The 21,739-nt window shown below is 36.6% G+C and overlaps 2 protein-coding genes and 1 pseudogene across 2 annotated transcripts; 2 read left to right on the top strand and 1 right to left on the bottom strand.

Moving 5' to 3' along the window:
* The first annotated feature begins 240 nt into the window (after positions 1-240).
* Positions 241-4,745, top strand: LOC115991011 (annotated as a pseudogene).
* Positions 4,746-11,039: 6,294 nt separating this feature from the next.
* Positions 11,040-11,942, bottom strand: LOC115991010. Its single transcript, XM_031114768.1, has one exon. The coding sequence runs from the start codon at positions 11,940-11,942 to the stop codon at positions 11,040-11,042; it is 903 nt and encodes a 300-aa protein (XP_030970628.1).
* Positions 11,943-17,080: 5,138 nt separating this feature from the next.
* Positions 17,081-17,512, top strand: LOC115991009. Its single transcript, XM_031114767.1, has one exon. The coding sequence runs from the start codon at positions 17,081-17,083 to the stop codon at positions 17,510-17,512; it is 432 nt and encodes a 143-aa protein (XP_030970627.1).
* The last annotated feature ends 4,227 nt before the right edge of the window (positions 17,513-21,739 follow it).

Raw genomic sequence — 21,739 nt, 5'->3', positions numbered from 1 at the left:
TAGAAGCTGTACATCTCCTCAACAAAACTCAATGGCACAACCCGGAAAGAATGATCAAGGAGGAAAGCACAAGGGAGAGTGTTTGCACTCACACCATAAGACGTTCAAGCTTCAGATACTGTGGTTACAGGTATCCTCCTATTATTCTCATACTTTGCTAAAACTCTATTTGATTTTGGATCTACACACTCTTTTATCTCCTTTTGATATGCTAAGTTATGTGATAAGAAACCTAGACTTATGGATTATGACTTGTCTGTGGCCACACCTATGGGTGATTCTTTGGTGTATAATTCTATGCTTAAGTCTCGTGTCATCCAAATTGAGGATAAGAAAATGTTAGCAAACTTGATTTTGATGGACACGTATTACTATGATGTAATTTTGGGAATGGACTGGTTGGCGGCTTATTATGCTAGTGTAGATTGTTTTAGAAAAGAAGTGGTGTTTTGGCCTCTAGGAGAACCTGAATTTCGGTTTAAGGGCTCTAGGATGTATGCTTTACCTAGGGTGATATCAGCCCTTCGAGCTAAGCATCTGTGAGAGTGCCTTTTTCGTGACACTCAAGCCCAAGGATCCCGGGCCTGAATGAAAAATGGAGGATTTGGTGGACCGGGCCTTGACTCACTGCAGCTAACGAGCTATTTAAGAATCAAGTGAATGCAGAGAATACTCCTGACAATATAAAGAAAAATGACAAACAAGGATATCGAAGAGTGCCAAAAATTAACAACGTAAGTTCAGAAGGAAAGAAAGCAGGATTAGCAAAACGATAAAAAGAAATAATGTTGTGGGGATCCTGGGAATTATGAAGCAGTGTTTCATTAATACATTATCTGTTTGATTACAGAAAGCTCACTAGGACGTGATACAAGGTCCAATCAAGCTCAAAAATTGCAGTCTTGAATGGCTATTTCAGCCTTCAAAACTTGCAAAGTTTGATTCTCGTTGAATCCGAGTATGTGCAATAGTGGCCTTTACAGGATACTGGGAAGCAATATTTGTTTTTCCCTTAGTATTTTTCTTTCTGCACAGATTTTTCTGATAGTTTTTCCTAGAGAATTTCTTCTTTCTTATGTTTCTTTCTTTTTTTCTCGCTGCCTTCTTCACAACCCATCCCCTCCTTTTATAATGGAGTTTTCTCGGCTTCCCGGGGAACCGTTGGTTCCCCTGTTTTGTTCTTTTGCAAACAGAGCATGTCCTATCCCCATCATCTCGGTAAGTCCCTTTTCCGTTTTCTCTCATTCTTTCCTTCTCTTGGTTCTGATTCTTTCGAAAGCTTCTGGTTAGCCATCCTCTTCGGGACGTGCTGAGGTATGCCCTTCTCGGCATCCCCATTTCTGGCGTCTTCCTCTTTTCCCTTTCTTTCCTCTTTGGGCGGAATCCTATTCTGCCATTTTTTGAAAGTCGTTTGTTATCATTCTTCTTCCCTGTCCTGGTTCCCTGAGGCCTTTTCTGTCTGTGCCATGAGAGGTCGCTCGCGTTTTTTGCTTTTATTTCTTGTTTTCTTCTTCTGTCTTCTTTCCATCGATCTGTCCCAGTCTTCCTTTTTCTTTGTGCCTGAAGGGATCCATGCCTATTGATTGTTCCTAAGGATCCTTGCTTCTTTATACTTTGCCGTGGTCTCTTTTTTGGATGCTTCTTTCTTTTCTGGGCTTCAGGATCCTCTGGGCCTTTCTTTTATTTCCCCATGGGTCTTCCGTATCTATTGCTTTGGGCTTAGCCTGAATTTTTCCTTTTGGGCTTGACTTGTTCTTCTATTTTGGGCTTATTTTATTATGACCTTTTTTTTAGACCTCAACAGCATCTATTACGGAAAGGATGCCAAGGGTACCTAGCTTATGTGGTGGACACTAGGAAAGAGGTATTGAAATTGGATGATATCCTTGTTGTGAGGGAGTTTCCTAATGTCTTTCCTGAAGACCTACCAGGGATACCTATAGATAGGGAGATTGAATTCTCCATTGATTTGCTCCCTGGAACTTCTCCTATATCGAAAGCACCATATCGGATGGCACCAACTAAACTTAAGGAACTCAAGGAATAGTTACAAGAACTCCTTGACAAAGGGTTCGTCAGACCAAGTGCATCTCCTTGGGGTGCACCAATTTTATTTGTGAAAAAGAAGGATGGGACTATGAGGTTGTGTATTGACTACCGTGAGTTAAACCAGGTTACTGTGAAAAACAAATACCCTCTCCTTCATATTGATGACCTATTTGATCAATTGCAAGGGGCACAAATCTTCTCTAAGATTGACCTTCTTTCTAGGTATCATCAGTTGAAAATCAAGGGTGAAGACATACCTAAGATAGCTTTCAAGACTAGGTATGGGCACTATTAATTCTTGGTAATGCCTTTTGGATTGACTAATGCTCCTGCTGCATTTATAGACCTAATGAATAGGGTGTTTCATGAGTACTTAGACCGCTTTGTTATTGTCTTTATTGATGACATTCTAATCTTCTCCAAAAGCATGGAAGAACATGAAGAGCACTTGAGAATTGTTTTTCAAATTTTTGAGGGAGAAGAAGCTCTATGCAAAGTTTAAGAAGTGTGAATTTTAACTTGATCAAGTGGTGTTCCTAGGGCATGTGATATCTGGGGCAGGGATTTCTATAGACCCTAATAAGGTTGAAGCTGTGGTTGATTGGGCAAGACCAACAAATGTGAGTGAGATTAGAAACTTTTTGGGCCTTGCTGGCTATTATAGGAGGTTTGTGGAGGGATTTTCCCATATTGCAACCCTAATGACTCAACTAACTCGTAAGAATGCCAAGTTTGTGTGAACAGAAGAATGTGTAAAGAGTTTTCAAGAACTTAAGCAAAAGTTGGTCACTACACCAGTACTAACCATCCCTAGCAACTTGGGAGGTTTTGTTATTTATAGTGATGCTTCAAGAAAAGGGCTTGGTTGTGTGTTGATGCAGCATAGTAAAGTCATAGCTTATGCTTCCTGCCAATTAAAGAGTTATGAAAAAAATTATCCCACTCATGATTTGGAGTTGGCTGCAGTGGTGTTTGCAGTGAAGATTTTGGAGACATTATTTGTATGGTGAAAGGTGTGAGATTTATACAGATCATAAGAGTTTGAAGTACTTCTTTACTCAGAAAGAATTAAATATGAGACAACGAAGGTGGCTTGAGTTGATTAAAGATTATGATTGCTCAATCAATTACCATCTAGGCAAGACTAATGTAGTGGCTGATGCACTTAGTCTGAAGTCTTCTAGTTTTTCAGCTGCCTTGTTAACTACTCAAAAGGAGATTATTAATGACTTGGAAAGGATGGGAATTGAAATTTTCATGGGTGATTCCTAAGTCTTTATGGCCAATTTGACAATACAACCCACTTTGATTGAGAAGATTAAGAGTTCATAGGTTGATGATGCACAAATTGTAAAGATCATAGGAGAAGTACAAGAAGGGAAGACACTAGAATTTAATGTGTCTAATGATGGTGTTTTGAGGTTTGTAAATAGACTTTGTGTGCCAAATGATTTTGCATTAAAGAAAGAGATTATGGAAGAAACCCATCGTACTCCATACTTAGTGCACCCTTGTAGCACTAAAATGTATCATGACATTTGAGAAACTTATTGGTGGAATAACATGAAGAAGCTCAATTTGTGGAGCAATGCTTGACTTGTCAACAAATTAAGGCAGTACACTAGAAACCTTCAGGATTACTGCAACCACTTCCTATTCTTAAGTGGAAATGGGAGCGTATATGTATGGATTTTGTGACTAGTTTGTCAAGATCTCCTAAGAGACATGAGGCTATTTAGGTAATTGTGGATAGGATGACGAAAACAGCACATTTTATTTCGGTTAAGATGAATTACTCACTTGATCAGCTAGCATAGATATATATTGATGCGATTGTAAGTCCTCATGGAGTTCCAACATCAATTGTGTCTGATCGAGACCCAAGATTCACCTCAAAGTTTTGGGAAAGCCTACATAAAGCTTTGGGTACTAATCTTAGCTTTAGTACAGCCTTCCACCCATAAACAGATGGACTATCAGAAAGGACTATTTGTACTTTGGAGGATATGTTAAGATCTTGTGTATTGGATTTCAAAGGAAGTTGGGAAAAATACTTGTCTTTAGTGGAATTTGCCTATAATAATAGCTACCACTCTAGTATTGAGATGGCTGCCTATGAGGCTTTATATGGAAGAAAATGCAGGTCCCCATTGTGTTGGGAAAAGGTTGGTGAGAGAAAATTGTTAGGACCAGAAATCATTTAGATGACATCTAAGAAGATTAATCTGATTTGTAAGAGATTGCAAACAGCACAAAGTCGACAGAAGAGTTATTATGATAACTTGAGAAGGAAGGTTGAATTTGAAGTAGGAGATATGGTATTCTTGAAAGTCGTCCCAATGAAGGGTGTGATGAGATTTGAGAAGAAGGGGAAGTTGAGTCCCAGATTTGTTAGTCCATTTGAGATTCTAAAATGCATTGGTAAAGTTGCCTACAAGTTGGTCTTACCGCCTACACTTACACTAGTGCATAATGTGTTTCATGCTTCCATGTTGAGGAAGTACATTCCGGATCCTTCACATGTTTTGAACTATGAGCCACTCAAGATTAAAGAAAACTTGACTTATGAGGAAGTTCCAATCCAAATTCTTGACCGCAAGGATAAGTGCTACGCACCAAGACCATATCATTGGTTAAGGTCCTTTGGAAGAATCAAACAGTGTAGGAGGCATCTTGGGAGCAAGAAGATGAGATGAAATCAAAGTATCCAGAGTTGTTCGTTAACAAAGGTATGTACAATTTCGAGGATGAAATTTTTTTTTAAGGGAGGAAGGATGTAACACCCCATAATTTTGATACCAATTCAATTATTATGCTTAAATTATAAATGAGGCCTACAATTAAATGGATTAAATTGATTTGGGTCTAAGATATTAAAAATAAGATAAATACTATGGGATATGAAACCCAAGTGAGGTGGCATAAGTAAATATATGGGCTTTGATAACCCTAGTCTTTTACCTTTTAAGTTACACATGTATGTACATTAGAAGTTCCTTTTTGTTTTCAGCCGCAACATACAAGTGAGTTGTTTCTTTTCTTCTCTATAGCTGTGCACAAGTATTTCAAGTATGGGCTGTCTTGTTGTAATTTTAGAAGTTGAAAGATTTGGAGAGTTAGAATTATTCTAGGGCTAGAAAATCGTCCCACGTTTTCAGGAAAGAGTTGTTCTTGAAATCACTTTAGTGGCTAATAGAACGATAGGCATCACTTCATAAAATCTAACCTATCAATATATTAAAGGAAAAAGGAAATTCTAAGCATATGTTCTAATCTCAACAATCCCCCACTGATCAAATGTGAATAATGGATTGATCAATCAAGATTATATTATGTGTATTCTAAGAATGGTAGTAATCTCTATGATGGCTAGACACGTAATAAAATCCTAGAGTTCCATAGAGTTGTAGTACAAACATGCCAATTAATAGATAATTAGAATATGTGAAATAGAACAAGCTGATCAAAGACTGAAAATGAATTGGATAGTTAAGTGAATAAATGAAAATTTTTGGATATATCAGTATTGTCTAGGATAAAATTGTTTAAGCATTGAAAACAGGTTTTTAAGTAGGAAATTGTGTATTGATGGACCTATCTTTAGTGTTGCTAGTTTGTAATTCTACTAATTTGTTGTGATTCAAGGGAGGTTGATTTCTTTTATTTTTGCAACTAAGAGGTAAGTGGTGTTTACTAATTTTGGTGGTTTTCTCAAAACAATGTTGATTATTAAACTATTTTATATCAAAAAAAAAATATGTTGATATTCTCTATATAAATTGATATTTTATAAATTCTTGATGTACACATTGACTATTCATTTTATGAAAAACTTGTGGGACAACCTAAATATATTTAAACTTATATGTGTGAATATATCTTTATATTTTTGAGAATTATGAATGGATTATTTTGTGAGCATATTGAATATGTTTTGAAAACCTATGGCAAGTCGTGATTAAAAACTCAATATTATATTTAGTCCTTAGTAAGGGACAATCATACTGCAACTAGTCCTTAGCAAGGGACAATCCTAGAAAAGGGGACAATGCACAATTGATAACTCCTTAGCAAAGGAGTATACTATTGAGGATCCAAAAAGGAAGCTCCTTAGCAAGAGAGTGCACTTTTAGGTTTCAAATGAGCCATCCTTAAAAAAAGGGATGAAAAAGAGGTTCCAGTCCCAAAAAGGGGACAGCATAACCCTATCAACAGGGCGTAAACGTTGGCCATGAGAAAGGTTTAGGAAATTATTTATATGATGGTATTGATATATGTATTATGATGGCTCACAATATAAAGATATTTTATTTTTATATATGAAATATTTGATGATAAAATATTGATGAGTTACAAGTTATGAAATTGTTGTAAGAATTATTTATTTGAAAGGTTTGTTCCCACACTCCAATGTTAGTGAATTCCACTTATTGAGTTATCTCACCCCCCTTTATTTCCCCTTACAGATACATTAGAGGGATTATTGGAGTAAAGATTTTTGGAAGACAATAGTTACGAATTATTTTGTGGAACTGAGGATTTTATTATGATTTTATGGCATTAAACATTGTACTGGAGAATTATTTTGGGGATGTTTTGTCTTTGGTAAATTAGAGCTCTGACATTTGATTGATGAGATTTTAGGTTGCTGGTTTCTTTTATTTAATATTTCTATTGATTATTCAAATTAAATAGACTTTTATTGTTTATGATTTTGGGGCGTTACACACCGCCTTCAAACACAATGCAATTACTAGACACCTGCTATCTCTAATGACCACACCTATGCCTGACTTTTTGTTCCTTTGGCAAACCACACCATCAAAGTTAATTTTAAAGAGACCTGATGGTGGTGGCTTCCATCGATGACTAGTAGGCTAAGTATGGTTCACTTGCACACCGTGACTAACCTGTCTTGCTTGGAATTCCGCTAACCAAGTTTTGGATAGGTGAGCGATCTAATGGATGGCATCTGCTTGTTGGTTTAGACGAACTCAGTTTCACTGATTCCATATGGACCAAATCGTGACTGCGAATAACTCCAGCTGTTGGTTGTTCTTGATCAGCCATGATAGAGTTCTTTGAAGTCGAAGAACTGAACTCCACCTCAGAAACTCCACAGCTCCTGTTCTACCCACACCAAATCAAGCTCAGGACATGTCCAGAACACATGGAGAGAATTTTCTGAAGCAGCTCAGCATCTCACACATAATGCGCCCTCCACAATTTTGTGACGAAACAGTGACTGTTTTGTTGGCATGGCTTCATGACAAGCCCTCCACAACATTGTCTTCACCTTTTGTGGTACCCACATAGCCCAAATTTTCTTCCAAACCTATGTGTCTCCATTCGTGGTTACTAATGCAGTTTCACTTATTTCTTCCTCCATTTTTAAAAACTTATAACCCGACTTGCAACTATATAGTCCATTGCTTGAATAGGGCCAATACAAGATGTCATCTGATGCATTTCGACTTAGTGAGATTTTCTTTATCAACTCTGCTTCTTCCTCATTGAATAACCCGTCCACCAACTCTTTGTTCCACTGTCTACTGTGTGGATCAATTAGAATATCCATGGTAGAGTCTTCATAATCAACTATTGGGCATTCGGATAGAAGGAAAGGGTGCTTTCTAGGCAACCAGTGATCCTGCCAAATTCTGATTTTTTTTTCCCCCATTGCCAACCCTCCATCTGGCACCTCTTTGGATAACATCCCTCCCTATAAATATACTCCTCCATACATAAGAGCCTAATCTTGAATCCTTGGCCTCCATGATCATTGTGTTTGGAAAAATTCGTGCCTTGAAAACCTTGTAGAAGAGAGTATTGTGGTTATGCAAAAGGCGCCAAGCTTGCTTTGCTAATAGTGAGTCATTGAACATGGCAAGATCTCTAAAACCCATACCACCCACTACTTTTGATTTAGTCAAATCTTTCCACTTTATCCAATGGATTTTTCTTTGGTCACCTCTTTGTCCCCACCAAGACTTCTTTATCATAGCTTCAATCTCATTGCATAGACCCAAGAGAATTTTGAAACATTCCATTGTGTATGTTGGAATGGCTTGGATGACTGATTTAATTAATACTTCCCTACCTGCTTGTGAGAGTAACTTCCCTTCCCATCCTTGTAATTTTCGCCACACCCTCTCCTTAATGTAATTGAAGCTTGCTTTTTTTACTTTCCTAGCAAAGGAAGGTAGACCCAAGTATTTCTCATATTGCATAATTTCCAGAACTCCCCAAGCTTCTTTGATATTTTTCTTTATTTCAGCATCAGTGGCTTTGCTAAAGAAGAGTGCAGTTTTATTTTATTTTATTTTTTTTCCTGAGGCCTCCTCATAACCATTCAAGATATCCAACTCCTTCCCACACTCATCCATAGTTGCACTGCAAAAAAGAAGACAGTCATTTGCAAAAAGCAAATGTGTTATTTTTAGGCCTCTCCTACAAAGGGAAAACTCTTGGATATCCCCATCCCTTTCCACCTTTTTTATCATCCCATTCAGCCCCTCCATGCAAGTAAAAATAGGAATGGAGATAATGGGTCTCCTTACCTTATACCCCTTGTTGGGTGGATTAAGCCACTGGGCTCTCCATTCACCAATACTGAATATGTAACTGTTTTAACACACACCATAATAAGCTTAATCCACCCTTTATTAAAACCCATGTTCCTCATAATTCCTTCAAGGAAATGTCATTCCACCCGATCATAAGCCTTACTCATATCAAGTTGTAAGGCCATATAGCCATGGGTACCAAACCTATATCTTTACAAGCAATGTAATGTTTCAAATGCCACCATAATGTTATTAGAAATTAGCCTATCTTTTGTAAATCCGGATTGGTGTTCTGTAATGATGGAGGGTAATATTTTCTTCAAACGGTTGGCTAAAACTTTAGAAAAAATTTTATACAACACATTGCATAGGTTTACAAGGCGGTATTAATGAACATGCTTGGGGGAATTAATCTTTGGGATAAGTGTGATAAAAGTATGGTTGAGGGAAGTAGGTAGAGTACCTAAGTTTAGCCACTTCAAAATGGAGGAAGTGACATCTTGGTTCATCGTGCCCCAAAAGTGTTAGTAAAAAAGGGGGGGCATTCCATCAGGTCCAGGAGCTTTTAAAGGAGCCATTTGTTGCAAAGCCACATTAACTTCACTCACTTCAAAGGCACGGCATAAAAAGGAATTCATCTCATCCATAACCATCGTTGGCACACACTCCAATACCTTTGAAACCCCAATATGTCCCGATGAAGAAAAGAGTGTTTTGTAGTATTCTACAAAAGTTGGTGCTATCTATGGACTCTCCATATCCCCTCACCATCTCTAACTCCCACAATCAGATTTTTCCTATACCTCTCCGTGGCACAACTATGGAAATATTTTGTATTTCTGTCCCCTCAATACTTCAATATCCTTCTTTAGTTGTCTAACCCAAGCATTATCACCACTTAGGACAGCTTCACTTTCGGCCTTAAGGAGTAAATTCCTCAATTTCTCTAGCTACCTTCTTACATTCCCAAAGATATTTCTATTCCACCAACGCAAATCCCTACCACGCTTCTCGACTCTCTGTAAAATTCCTTCATCTGATTTAGTAACACCAAAGCTATGCCACACGGCTTCAACAATCTCACTACAACCAGGATTGGACAACCACATTTCCTCAAACCAAAACACCTTCTTTCTTTTGGGAGGATCCAAACCCGAAAAAATAATGCTGAGAGGGATGTGATCAGAAGAGTTACAATGTAAATGGTAAACCCTTGTGCCAGGAAATTTTAAAAACCAACTATTTGTGGCTAGGCCTCTATCTAATCTCTCCCAAATTGAGTTGCCATTTTCAAAATGCCTAGCCCAAGTGAATTTAGGACCTACATACCCCAAATCCATAAATCCACATTCATCAATTAATTCCCTGAAAAGTTGCATTTGATTATGAGGCCTCAATCCACCACCTACCTTCTCATCTTGTCTAGTGATCTCATTAAAGTCCCCACCGCACAACTACGGAGTATTAGTTTGAGAATTGAGGTACCTGAGTTGTTCCCATGATTCACATTTTCTTGCTATCTCTGGTTAACCATAAAAACTTGTAAATCGCCATTCATTGTCTGAATTCTTATCAATAATTGCATCAATATAATACTTTGAAGACTTTATTACTATCAGATTTATCGAAGACTTCCAAAATAAAACCAATCCACCACCTCAACCTTCCCTTGGGACCACCCATTAATGATCATGCTCAATACTTCTTTGTACAATTTCTAGCCTCACATCATCTGCAAGTGTCTCGACAAAAACACCACAAAGGGATCTTTTGCCTGTGTGATTTCCACAAGCTCTCTACCTATACGCAGGTTCCCAAGCCCACAACAGTTCCATACTAAGCAACTCATTACTTCTAGTAGGGCTAATGATCAACCTCTGCCAATATAAAAGAAACTCCATTATCTTTCTGAGAAGCTTGAACCCACTTGGAAGGAAATTCTGAAAAATCATCTGAAGCCAAAGGTTATCTTTTTCTTCCTATGGTGAATTGAGTGGGTAGGATTTTACTAAGTGTTGCTGGTCTATTTTTGCTAGTCCAAGATGGGAGAACACGCCTCTGCCTGATGTTTTATGAAACCCTATCAGTCACGTGAGATGTTGTTAAATCATTTAGCTGACCTAGACTTGAATCACTAGGATTGTCACGTGGCTTAGAAACCCCTAATGTATCTGGACCCTTTCTTGACCCTTCTGACTTGTGTCGCTGTTCATTCACCGCTTTTAATACCGAATCAATGTCCTTAGGATAGCTTGACATCCCATTAATCGTGGGAGTTAATGGCAGTGAAAAATCCAGACTTGCATGATTAATGGAATTCATTCCATTCTAACCGTTACTCAATGACTACGTGTCCCCTCCCTGCCTGTAACGTTCAGCTTCAATTGGCTTGTGCTCCGACTCGGAAAGATTCTTAGTTTGGTTCTATTGAGTCGGTGGCTCCTCTTCCATTGGCTGAGAAGCATGTATGGCCTTATTGTTCATCTTCCTCGTAGAAAAGTATCCCGACACCATAATTGTTTTCTTTTTCGAAACCACAAATGGAGGTGCACGTAGGCTGGATCCGAATTCCTTCTGATCATTCCTTAGAGTTCCTTCGCTTTCAATCCAAATGTCGCAGTCCCTATCGTCATGAGTAAGACGACCACACCAATAGCAAATGTTTGGCAGTCTTTCGTATTTGAACATGACCCACAATTGCTTATCATTGTTGAGGGAGAGAAGGCGACCTTGGCATAAAGGTAATGTAATGTCTATTGAGACCTTTACACGAATAAAGTTGCCCCCATCGTAAACCTGTGAATCAGATTGTTTAATAACTTTTCCCACTGCATTGCAAATTTTTTCCTCCGCCTCGATGGGCATATACCTCATTGGGAGACTACGAACTTGTACCCAAAATGTAGTCCTATCATACTTGATATCCTGGAGAGGTCTGTCATTATCATAGTGCTTGTCAAAACTCCACAGTTCGCTACCTAGGATTCTGTCTACGTCCTCCTTGTCATCAAAAGAAAAAAGAATCTTATGATCTCCAATATTTTGAATTTTGAAACCTGTCCTTGCCCGCCACAGAGGTGTAAAAGTTCTAACAATCGCTTCAATGTTGAGAGCTCTTTTAGTGAGGAAGTTTGCTGCAATGGAGAAAGATTTGACACTCTCCTCTGTCGTGAGGCAGCAACCTAGCCCTTCTCTTTCAGATAGGGAAAGACGTGTCCAAGATTGTGCAAGGTCCTCCATAGAGATTGTCTGAGAGTCCAATTCACTACCTTGAATTTTGTTTCCCAAACCCTTGAAAAAAAACCCCACAAGCCTAGAAATACACATGGTATTCCAAGGAACCTAACAGCACCTTCAGATGAAGGAAACAATCAATTCTACAGTGCAAGAGAGGTCAGAAGTACACACTAACTCTCGGGCAGTAGAGAAACTTGAAAACTCTTTGGACGATTTAACCATTATGGAGTAGTAGTCTATAATTTTACACATCCAAAAATGTGGAATATATAAAGTTTTCTTCGCTAAAGTTACAAACTTTGTTTCAAATATATTTTACAAACTACTGATATAGTGAGTAATTATTGATAAATAAAAAAGTTATATAAGTAGTAGGCCCAAATGAGAACTAGTAAGAATTTGCTACCTCACTAGTTGGTAAAAGTATTATAAAAAAAGTTTGTTATTGTAGCATTATTCTTATGTTTTATTTTCTCATGACACTAAATCCCTAAGAACATTAGTATCGACTAGTGTAAAAATTCTTGTCTATTTTAGCATAAGAGCCTTTCTTTTTTTCTTTTTTTTTTACATCTTCACTTTTCAAAACACTTCACATCATATTATCTATTTTATATTATATTTTATTAAAATATCAAAAAAATTTAATTTTTTTAACTGTTTTTCTTTCTTCACACACAACAACCACCATCTACTCTCTTCCTTCAGGGATACATAAAAATAAATAAATAAATACAAAATGAATAGAATCAATGTAAATTTACATGATTATTGTAGCAAACATGTAAATTTATTCAATTATACACTCACTAATATTTGTTTTTTTTAAGGCAAAACTTTGTAAATTTTAAATTTTTTTTTTTTTTAAATACACCCATTGATGTGAATACTTTAATACCTATCCCCTACACTAATATTTTTCACTTCAATATCTTCAGCTAGTTTTAAACTTGTATCTTTGCAATTATTAGAGATATATTAGACATATTATCCCATAGTATAGGCCCAAGCTCATCCTACTTACAACCTACTACAAACTGACTAAGAGGCAAATCAACTATATCCTAGGTGTGGTTTTTGTGAAGGGTATCTAGTTCATCAAACATAGAGGGGGTTTGGATACAGCGTTTACTGCGTTGCATTTTCAATGTTACGTTTTCCTTTTTTTTTCTTTTTTCTTTTTTTTGGCACGCGTTTAAGGAGATAGTGCGGCTACTGTTCATACACTGTTCATGAATAGTAGCCGCACTATTTGACTTTTCAACTCTTTTCAGCACATCAATGGGTCCCATGAACAATATACGGGACCCACAAATCTCACTTTTCAGCAACTTTTTCGTTAAAAATGGGTCTCACGGTACTATTCACACATTTAAAAATTATTTTGCTATAGTGTTTTCAGTTTTCAGTTTTCAGTTTCAGCAAAATAAGTTCTATCCAAACAGACCCATAGTTTTCTGCCAAAGGGGATTAGTATGGACCTCATGATAGGTGTGAGTCTCATAGAGAGTGGTAAGAGCAAAAGAGCAGAGATAATCAATGAGATAAGGAGGAGGAACGTTGAACTGAGTAGAGCGAAAAAGGTCAGGACTAATAGAAGGCTTAGGAGATGGTGGTGCCATAGGATCCAAAACAGGCAAGTCATGTGTCAGGGACAAAACTGGAGATGAGTCATCTGGAGAGGTAGCCAATGTTGAAAAATCTTCCACAAGTTCAAAATTTTAAATAATTAGAAAAATAAGGGAATAAAATTGAATTATACATAAAAACAATTAAGGCAATTAATATAAAACTTTTTAGATATATTGCTAATTTGCTATACTTTAAAAGCTTTATATTTATTTAAATGATTACTTTTTTTTAGTAATCAAATTATATGTTTATAATTTATGTACTCAAAATTAATCTATTGAATAATTTTACAATTAATTTTGCTTTCAATCTTGTCTCCTTAAATTGAATTCCTAACTTCGTCATTGTACCCACCATAAATATATTCTTTGATGTGCTAAAAATTTATTGTCATATAATACCTTGTTATTGTTTGTCCAAAATGTCATAAAATTAAGTGTCGTGAAATGGTGAAATCCTACTGCTCATCCAGCTTGGTCTGACTTGACTTTGATAGCTTGTCAAAAGCTATCCGATTTAATGTAAAAATTATTTGGGTTTAATTCCTAGAGATCATCTTTGAAAAATATTCAAAGTGAACACACCTTCACCTAATGCAAGTTTGGATAAAATCTTATAATCAAAGCATTTCTAGCTTTGTGTTAAAATGGACAAAATTGGCTTCTGCCCTTTTCGGGCAAAATAAATAGCATTCTATCCCCTTTCCCAAACTAATTAGGGAAATGCCCCTCTTTTGAAAATTGACTTTCTCAAAATCGAGTTAAGTCCTATAGTGACGTTTTTAAGGACCTATAGTAACGTTTTTAAAGACCTATAGTGGCGTTTTTTAACTCCATGAAATCAAGCTATAGGTAAAAAAATTGCATGTAACTCGACTTCATGGAAATCGAGTTACAAAACACCACTATAGGTCATTAAAACGTCACTATAGGCTCCTTAAAATGCCACTATAGGGCTCCAGAATTTTTTCTTTTTAACTTGATTTTGAAAAAATCGATTTTCAAAAAAATGGCATTTTCCTAATTAGTTTGGAAAAATGGACTAGAATGCTATTTATTTTGCCCAAAAATGGCAGAGGCCAATTTTATCCGTGTTAAAACTGCTTTCCCTCTTCCTTAAGTGTGTGTTTGTTTCTAAAAATTTAAATTAAAAAAAAGCACTTATAACTTTCTAGAACATCCACTTATGTACTTGACTGAATACTCTTTGTGGATTATCCATGTCTCTATGGAAAAATATTTTTTATTTTTCAATTTCAAATAAATTCATTTTATGATTCGAATTAGATATTACAAAACCTTAAGGTTTACGATGTGCGTGGTGTATTGCTGTTACCTTATGTTAAAGATTTACTTATAAACAAAATAAAATATCAATCTTGAAAATGGATTCTCTCCATTCATGGAATAAATAGGATCATGTTCCTAACTCCACACTTTCACATATGTCCATAAGAGAACTCCAAGCTTAATATCTATCTCGATTCTCAACCATATGCACTCAAGAACCATCTTGCCAATGGCCACGGCACCCATATACATATATACACACGCAGACAAGGCTCGCTAGCTAGTCGGCATCACCACTTATCAGTTATCACATGGGCAATTGCATCTCATCAAAGAACTGTCCAACCCTTATTTACTTTGTTGCCTTCTAGAATAGGCTGCAATTAATATTGAACTATACTTAGCAAGTACCACATGTTATACTTAAGTCATTGCTTATAACCGTATGAGTTTACCACAAAGTTTAGAGCAAACTTGGTTATACGGATTGCATTACTCTTTCTTTTATGGGTTGTAAACATTTTGACCCCATTCCGGGATAAAGCACACCAGACAAAACAGTACTAGCATAAATCATGATGGTTATTACTATTTGCCAAGTGGTTCTAAGATTACAAATTATATATTTCACAATTTTTTTTGTCCCACTCTAACATGACAGATTATGAATAATTGTTTATCACTTACATATGAGTCATGACTTTTTTTTTTCTACCACTCACACCTTGCAACATTAAAGTAGTAGTAAAGAAATTGTAAAACATTTGTGGTCCTATTTAGTTTGTGGCAGCTATGGGCTCTGTGATATCTTCCTTCTATTTTGATTTTTTTTTTTTTTTTTTTTGGGGGAAGTGATGCATGCATATCCTCTAGTTTCCAATTCTTTATTTATTTATTTATTTTTATGGGATCTTACTTTTAAATAGTTGTCTTTCATCCTACCGCCCCTTCTTCATTATAAGATCATAGGATGTCATACATTGAACATGCTTGTGTTGAATATAATGTTACGGTTGTAACACATAAATAAAATTGACTTCCTCGTTAAGAGGGGGAAAAAATCCTTCTTATGCTTACATGATGGGCTAAGGATCCTCTCCATTTAAAATTAATCAATTTCATGATTTAGGTAAATATTACTATAAACTAATGTGCACTATTAAATTCATGAAATAAATTCTTATTATTTCCAATGAAATAGAGAGAGTCATATTCCTAAGTAATAATACCTAAATAGTAACACATTCTATTTAAGTATAAGAATTCTCTCAATTTTGATCCTGTTTTGAATGGACCGACCACACCGCTCCGTAAAAATGAAGTATATATACGCCCAATGCAAATGAATATAAAAGAGATTTTTAATTACATGCCTGTCCATTTGAGGACACAATATATGTCTTCTCAAACCGTCTTTCAAACTTTGAAGTTCCAAAGAAATTAAATGAGAGAGAGAGAGAGAGAGAGAGAGAGAGAGAGAGAGAGAGAGAGAGAGAGAGAGAGAGAGAGAAATTAGGGGGGGGGGGGGGGGTGGGCGGCTTGTGTTTCACAAAGAAGCATCTAATTTAGCAACAGTAGTATCTGCAGCTTTCATTTATGCATGCCATTATCAGCCAAAAACTCCAAGACAAAACCTATATTGTGTGAGAGAGAGAATGTTGGTATGTTTGTCTTTGTCATAACATTAATATTCAATCCAAGCATGATGACCTCCAAAGGAAATTCTCTCTTCTAACCCTTGTCTTTTTCCTCTTAGGCCACCCCCACCTATTCTGCTTCAACAAAGAGTAAATTTCAGAAGAGGGAGAATTTGAAAAGGAAACAATAAGTTAGAAAATTTTACATCCCAACAAAAGGCCACAAAAAAAGCCTCCATCACCTCCAAAGCAAATTAAGAGGGCTTTTCGGGACAAACTGACAGAGCATCCTCCAACCTATAATTCCTCCAAATACACCCTTCCATTTGCTATTTTCAACATTCTCTTGGATTTTTCTCCAAACCCTTTTCCTTTCTGCTTTAGCAATGTTGCTTTTGCCTCTCTCCTCACGTACTCTAAACAAACAAACCCCTTAGATTTGGCCACACAACCTCTTCCTTTTGGACTTTGCAGCTTTGTAGCCGATTCTCATTCCCTTTCCAAATCATTTAGAATTTCATCGAACAACTAAATTTGCTTAATTTTAAGAAGAATATAAACAATACCCAATATCCTATATATACTCCTAAAGCTATTTAAGGCTCCCTTAGAGGTAACTCCACCAGCGTAGTTGAGAAGCTAAAGACCAAAAAGAGTAGTGCTTTCTCAAATGAGCAGGGAAGACCAGCATGAATCCACTAGTACTACTGTCGTTCATTCCTCCATTGCTCTATTGCAAGAGAGGTTTAGACAGCTCCAAAGAGTGAAGGAAATGAGGGAGGAGAGAGCACTCAAGAAAATGCTCACCGAACCTAAACATAAACAGCTCGATTCCAATCCCACCATGCATTATGTTCAGCCTTCAAGCAGGTTGTTTTTCGACTCTGAGTTGAGCATTCCACCTAGATCACCACCCCATGTTGCACTCTCTATTTGGCCACAATCCCAAACCAATCATGCAGATTACACTAGCAGCTACAGCCAGACCCAACTCTTCGAGAACTCTTGCCCCACAGATCATAGACCCTCTGCTCTCACTTCTTTCAATAAATCCAATGACTCTGATTCTCACCCTGATGTTGATACTTCTCTCCATCTGTAAACGACCATATATATAGAGAGAGAGAGTGAGCGCTATTTCCGGTAATGTAATATTGGATGAGTCATCGCCATAATATTAGTGCTAGCTATGAGATTTGTGCTTTTCATGTTTTTTCATGAAGCTATGTATCCAAGAGTTTCAGTCTATTACTGTTTGTATCATTATAAAGGCCAAAAGACCAAACCTGATCAAATGGCTTAAATATTGGTAGCTCTGTTGAAAAATCATGGTGATTATTATAAACTTTTAGCTTTTTACAATTTTTCACTACTTTTGCAGTATGATTTTTGTTTGCTGTGAACAGCCCAGATCAAAACGAAGAGAGGCACGTTTTTTAACGTGTCTCTGAGACTAGTGACCCTGCAGTTTATACATAGTTCATAATAGATACTCTCTGTCACTGTCAACGACAAGAGGAAGAGGTCGTTCAACTTTTCCCGCGGGAGGGGTGGTGGGCTGGGCCACGGTCCAATCACTTTACCAGTGTCTAATGTCATAGGCTCACATTACTGAGCTGGCCAACAAACTTTCAAAATGGGTCTGAAAATCAAATCGTACATCTTTTTCATTTCAAACATTCGAAGTGTGTGGTTGCCTGGTTGGATAGCAAACGTGTCTAGCGTTTGCGTTCAAATTTGGGTCCTGTGTATAGTTTATGGGATTTATAAATTTTTTTTCAACAAAATTTTCATTAAAAATGGATCTCACAGCACTATTCATATATTTAAAAATTATTTTGCTACAGTATTTTCAGTTTTCAGCAATAAACGGCATTTAAATAGACCTAAGATGACTTTTTCACGTGATAGACTGCAAAATTTGTTGAATAATACCATTTTATAAAAAAAAAAAAAAAATTAGTGAATAGTACACAGCTGAAGTTAATTAGTTAAATAAATTAATTTTAAAATTCGAGTTCCAAAAAAGTATGCACCAATATTGATTGGAACTTAAGTTCCAGCCCAAACTCGAGTTTGTCAAACTCAAGTTCCAAAAACAATCTACTTAACTAATTAATTTCGTCCATACGTGTGCTACTTTCCTAAATTTTTTCTAAAAACATGCTATTTGGCAAATTTTGCCCCGTGATAAACTGGTGAAGAAAAAAGTAACAAGTTCATATAAAAATAACAAGAAGCTAATTAAAGTTTTTCATGTAAATAGTAAAGTAGTTGTGGTGTTTTATGTAATCCTAGAATTAGTCTTTTTCATTTTTCTAAAATCAAAATGTACATCCTTGATGAATAAACCGTGTGTCCTTGCTATATATGTATGAAATCGTAGATTTAGTTACTAGATTGTCAATCCAATATGATACATTGGATGTTTTAATAATTTAAAAAATAAAAAGTCAGCCGGAAAAAAAAAATTATCTTAATAATTAATTAGTATACTTTGGGGGAAAAAATCGTATTAGTATAATGTACCATGTGATTAATTCTGATTCTCAAAAAAAAAATGTTATTAATTCTTTTTTATTTTTTTGAGGGAGTGACTAAATTTTATTGAAAGGAAAATGTTAAATGGCAAACCAAAAACAAAGCAAAATGTCACACACAGACAAACCACTCATGTCGAAGAAGAAGAACCTGAATGTCCCTTCGGAACTGTTCTTTGACATCATGTCCCGAATACCTGCAAAGAGTGTGGTACGTTTCAAAAGCTTATCAAAACAATGGTGTTCAACAATATTGGAGGATCCATATATTCTTCATCAACCTCCACTGCAAACGGTCCGAACACAGACCAATCTCGGCATCATCCTTGGAAACCACATAGGAGAGAGCTCCATTGAGTGGACATGGATTCAGTGAATCAGTTTCCTTCCACAAATCTGTCAAACTAAGAAACCCTTTGAAATCAGAAGCCAAAAACTTCTGGGGAAGTAGTACTCAAGCACAAGACCTTGCCGTTCTCTTCCATTGAATTTCCGTGGCTATGGTTATGGGAAATGCGAGGGCCCTCGCATTTGGGCATGACTTGGATAGTGATAATTACAAGGTCGCACGTGATTGATGATGAATTGAGGATTGTGCTGTGCAAGTATAGAGGCAATGAAGGTTTGGTTCTTTTCTTTTCTTTTTTGATAATCAAAAGTGGGGCGGAGGCGGCCATGTGTGACTCACCCTCTTAGACGTGACCATAGGGGCACCCCCCACTAGGACTGGGGTGTCACAAACCTCACCCTAGCACTCAAGAGAGCTAATAATAAGGCGCAACGCATGAGTGCTCCCACCTCTCACCCCCAATACTCGCTAAGGTTCGAACGAGGGATCATTGTGCATGTGCACGAGATCCTTACTATTAGGCCACCCCTCCTGGGGCAATGAAGGTTTGGTTTTGTTTCTAAGTGAGGCAATAGTTTATACTTAATAGTATGAGAAGCAATAAGTGGAGAAGGTTAAATGGTTCACATTATTTCATTCAAGGTTTCTCAAAGATGGGAGTTCAAGCATGGGAAACTTATTCAATACTCCCAAAGCGATGCTCTCCCCTCTCACTTAAGGGGTGGGCCTCATGTGTGGAACCCACTCCTCATGTGAGAGGAGGGAGCATTGCCCTAGAAATACTCAATAACTAGTATGAGGGGCTTTTCATTGGATGGCATTTGATTATGACTAGGACCAGCTCTAGTCTAAAATCAACAAAAGCAATTGCCTAAAGCCCCAAATTTGAATCAATAAGAATATTTTCTTCTCTATAAGAGTATTAATTAAGGCCAAAAAAATAAATCAATGCATCAAAAATATTTTTCTATCAAAGAAAAAACATAAATAAAAACTTTTCGTGAGCACGTAGAATTGATTATCTCTCTTATTTTGTTAGGTTCTAAATATCGTGGGCACGTAGAATTGATTATCTCTCATACTACATAGACAAAAAAATCTCTCTCTCTCTCTCTCTCTCTCTCTCTCTCTCTCTCTCTCTCTCTCTCTCTCTCTCTCTCTCTCTCTCTCTCTCTCTCTCTCTCAACAAAGCGAAACTAGAGACTAAAATCAAAAGGCCCAAACAAATCAAACTCAAACCTTAGATTTTTATACTCATTGCTAGAAACTTTGTCATTCTCTCCATTTAAACTCTCTGTAGCAGCTTGAAATTTGTTGGGTTTCAGATCTTTCTCCCTTTTAGTTTGGCTTTAAGCTCTCACTCTATTTCTTTTTTCTCTTTAAGGTATTTTTTTTTTTTTTTAATATATATCATGGTAGTGGAAAGAGACATAGAAGTGATAGAACTTAACACTGTTACCCACTCACCCTTTATTATTATTATTATTATTATTATTATTATTATTATTATTATTATCAATATATATATAAAACCGAAGCTTTTGAAGCACCCACAAATTTCCACGTCAACACAATATTAAAATAAATTTTCTTTTTCTAAAACTAAAAATAAAACATAAATGCAAAATAAAACTTTTCTAAAACCCGAACCCGATAAACGCCTTGCCTTCTCTTTCTCTAAAATGCAGACCTTAAGCTCCTTCTGCCAGCTCCCCCAACACTCCTCCTTTACCAGCTCCCCCAACGCTCAAACCCATGGCAAACCAATGGAGATCTCCTTCCTCGGACCCACAGCAAAGCATCCAAAGACACCATACCCACCATACCCATAGATTCCTCAATCAAAACCCACCACACCCACCATACACACCATACAGCCATACCCACAAACCAATAGAGATCTCCTTCCTCAGACCCACGGCAAAGACCACTTCTCCTTCCTCCAAAATGCAGACCCACCAACAAACCACCACATGCAACCTCAACTATGTCGGTCGGCGATACACCATCACACCCAACCCAGCCCGTCGAAACTAGCCCAAAGATAACTAATATACAAATTTAATTAGGACTCTATAACTATTTTCTTTTTCTTTTTTTCATGGCTGTTCAATTTATAGGTTTCATTCTTAATTTTTGTTCTTCCATTCACTTTTATTTAGATCTAATATTCCTATTTAATTTATGCTTTTTTATTGCCTCTATTCCTGTTATGATTTGTAATGCATTCATTCATCTTATGCATTTAATTGTAGGAAAAAGAAACTAGGTAGCTGATTATTTCAAGAACAAAGGATGCTTGAAGGTTGTTTGGGCATGCTCTCTTCTAAACACACAGCAAATATATGGTTTCTATTTTAAATAAATATTCTGTTTTTTATTGTTTGATTGAAGGAACATGAGAGAGTTTGAATGTTAATGTTGATTATAATTTCTCTGT

The sequence above is a fragment of the Quercus lobata genome, chromosome 5, assembly GCF_001633185.2.
Source record: "Quercus lobata isolate SW786 chromosome 5, ValleyOak3.0 Primary Assembly, whole genome shotgun sequence".
Lineage (NCBI taxonomy): Eukaryota > Viridiplantae > Streptophyta > Magnoliopsida > Fagales > Fagaceae > Quercus > Quercus lobata.
Note: the sequence above shows the minus strand (reverse complement) of the source record. Positions and strands in the feature narration are given on the sequence as shown.

What these genes read in the sequence shown, in the direction of transcription:
- LOC115991010 (XM_031114768.1), bottom strand. Translation starts at nt 11,942, where the DNA reads ATGTGTATTTCTAGGCTTGTGGGGTTTTTTTTCAAGGGTTTGGGAAAC.
- LOC115991009 (XM_031114767.1), top strand. Translation starts at nt 17,081, where the DNA reads ATGAGCAGGGAAGACCAGCATGAATCCACTAGTACTACTGTCGTTCAT.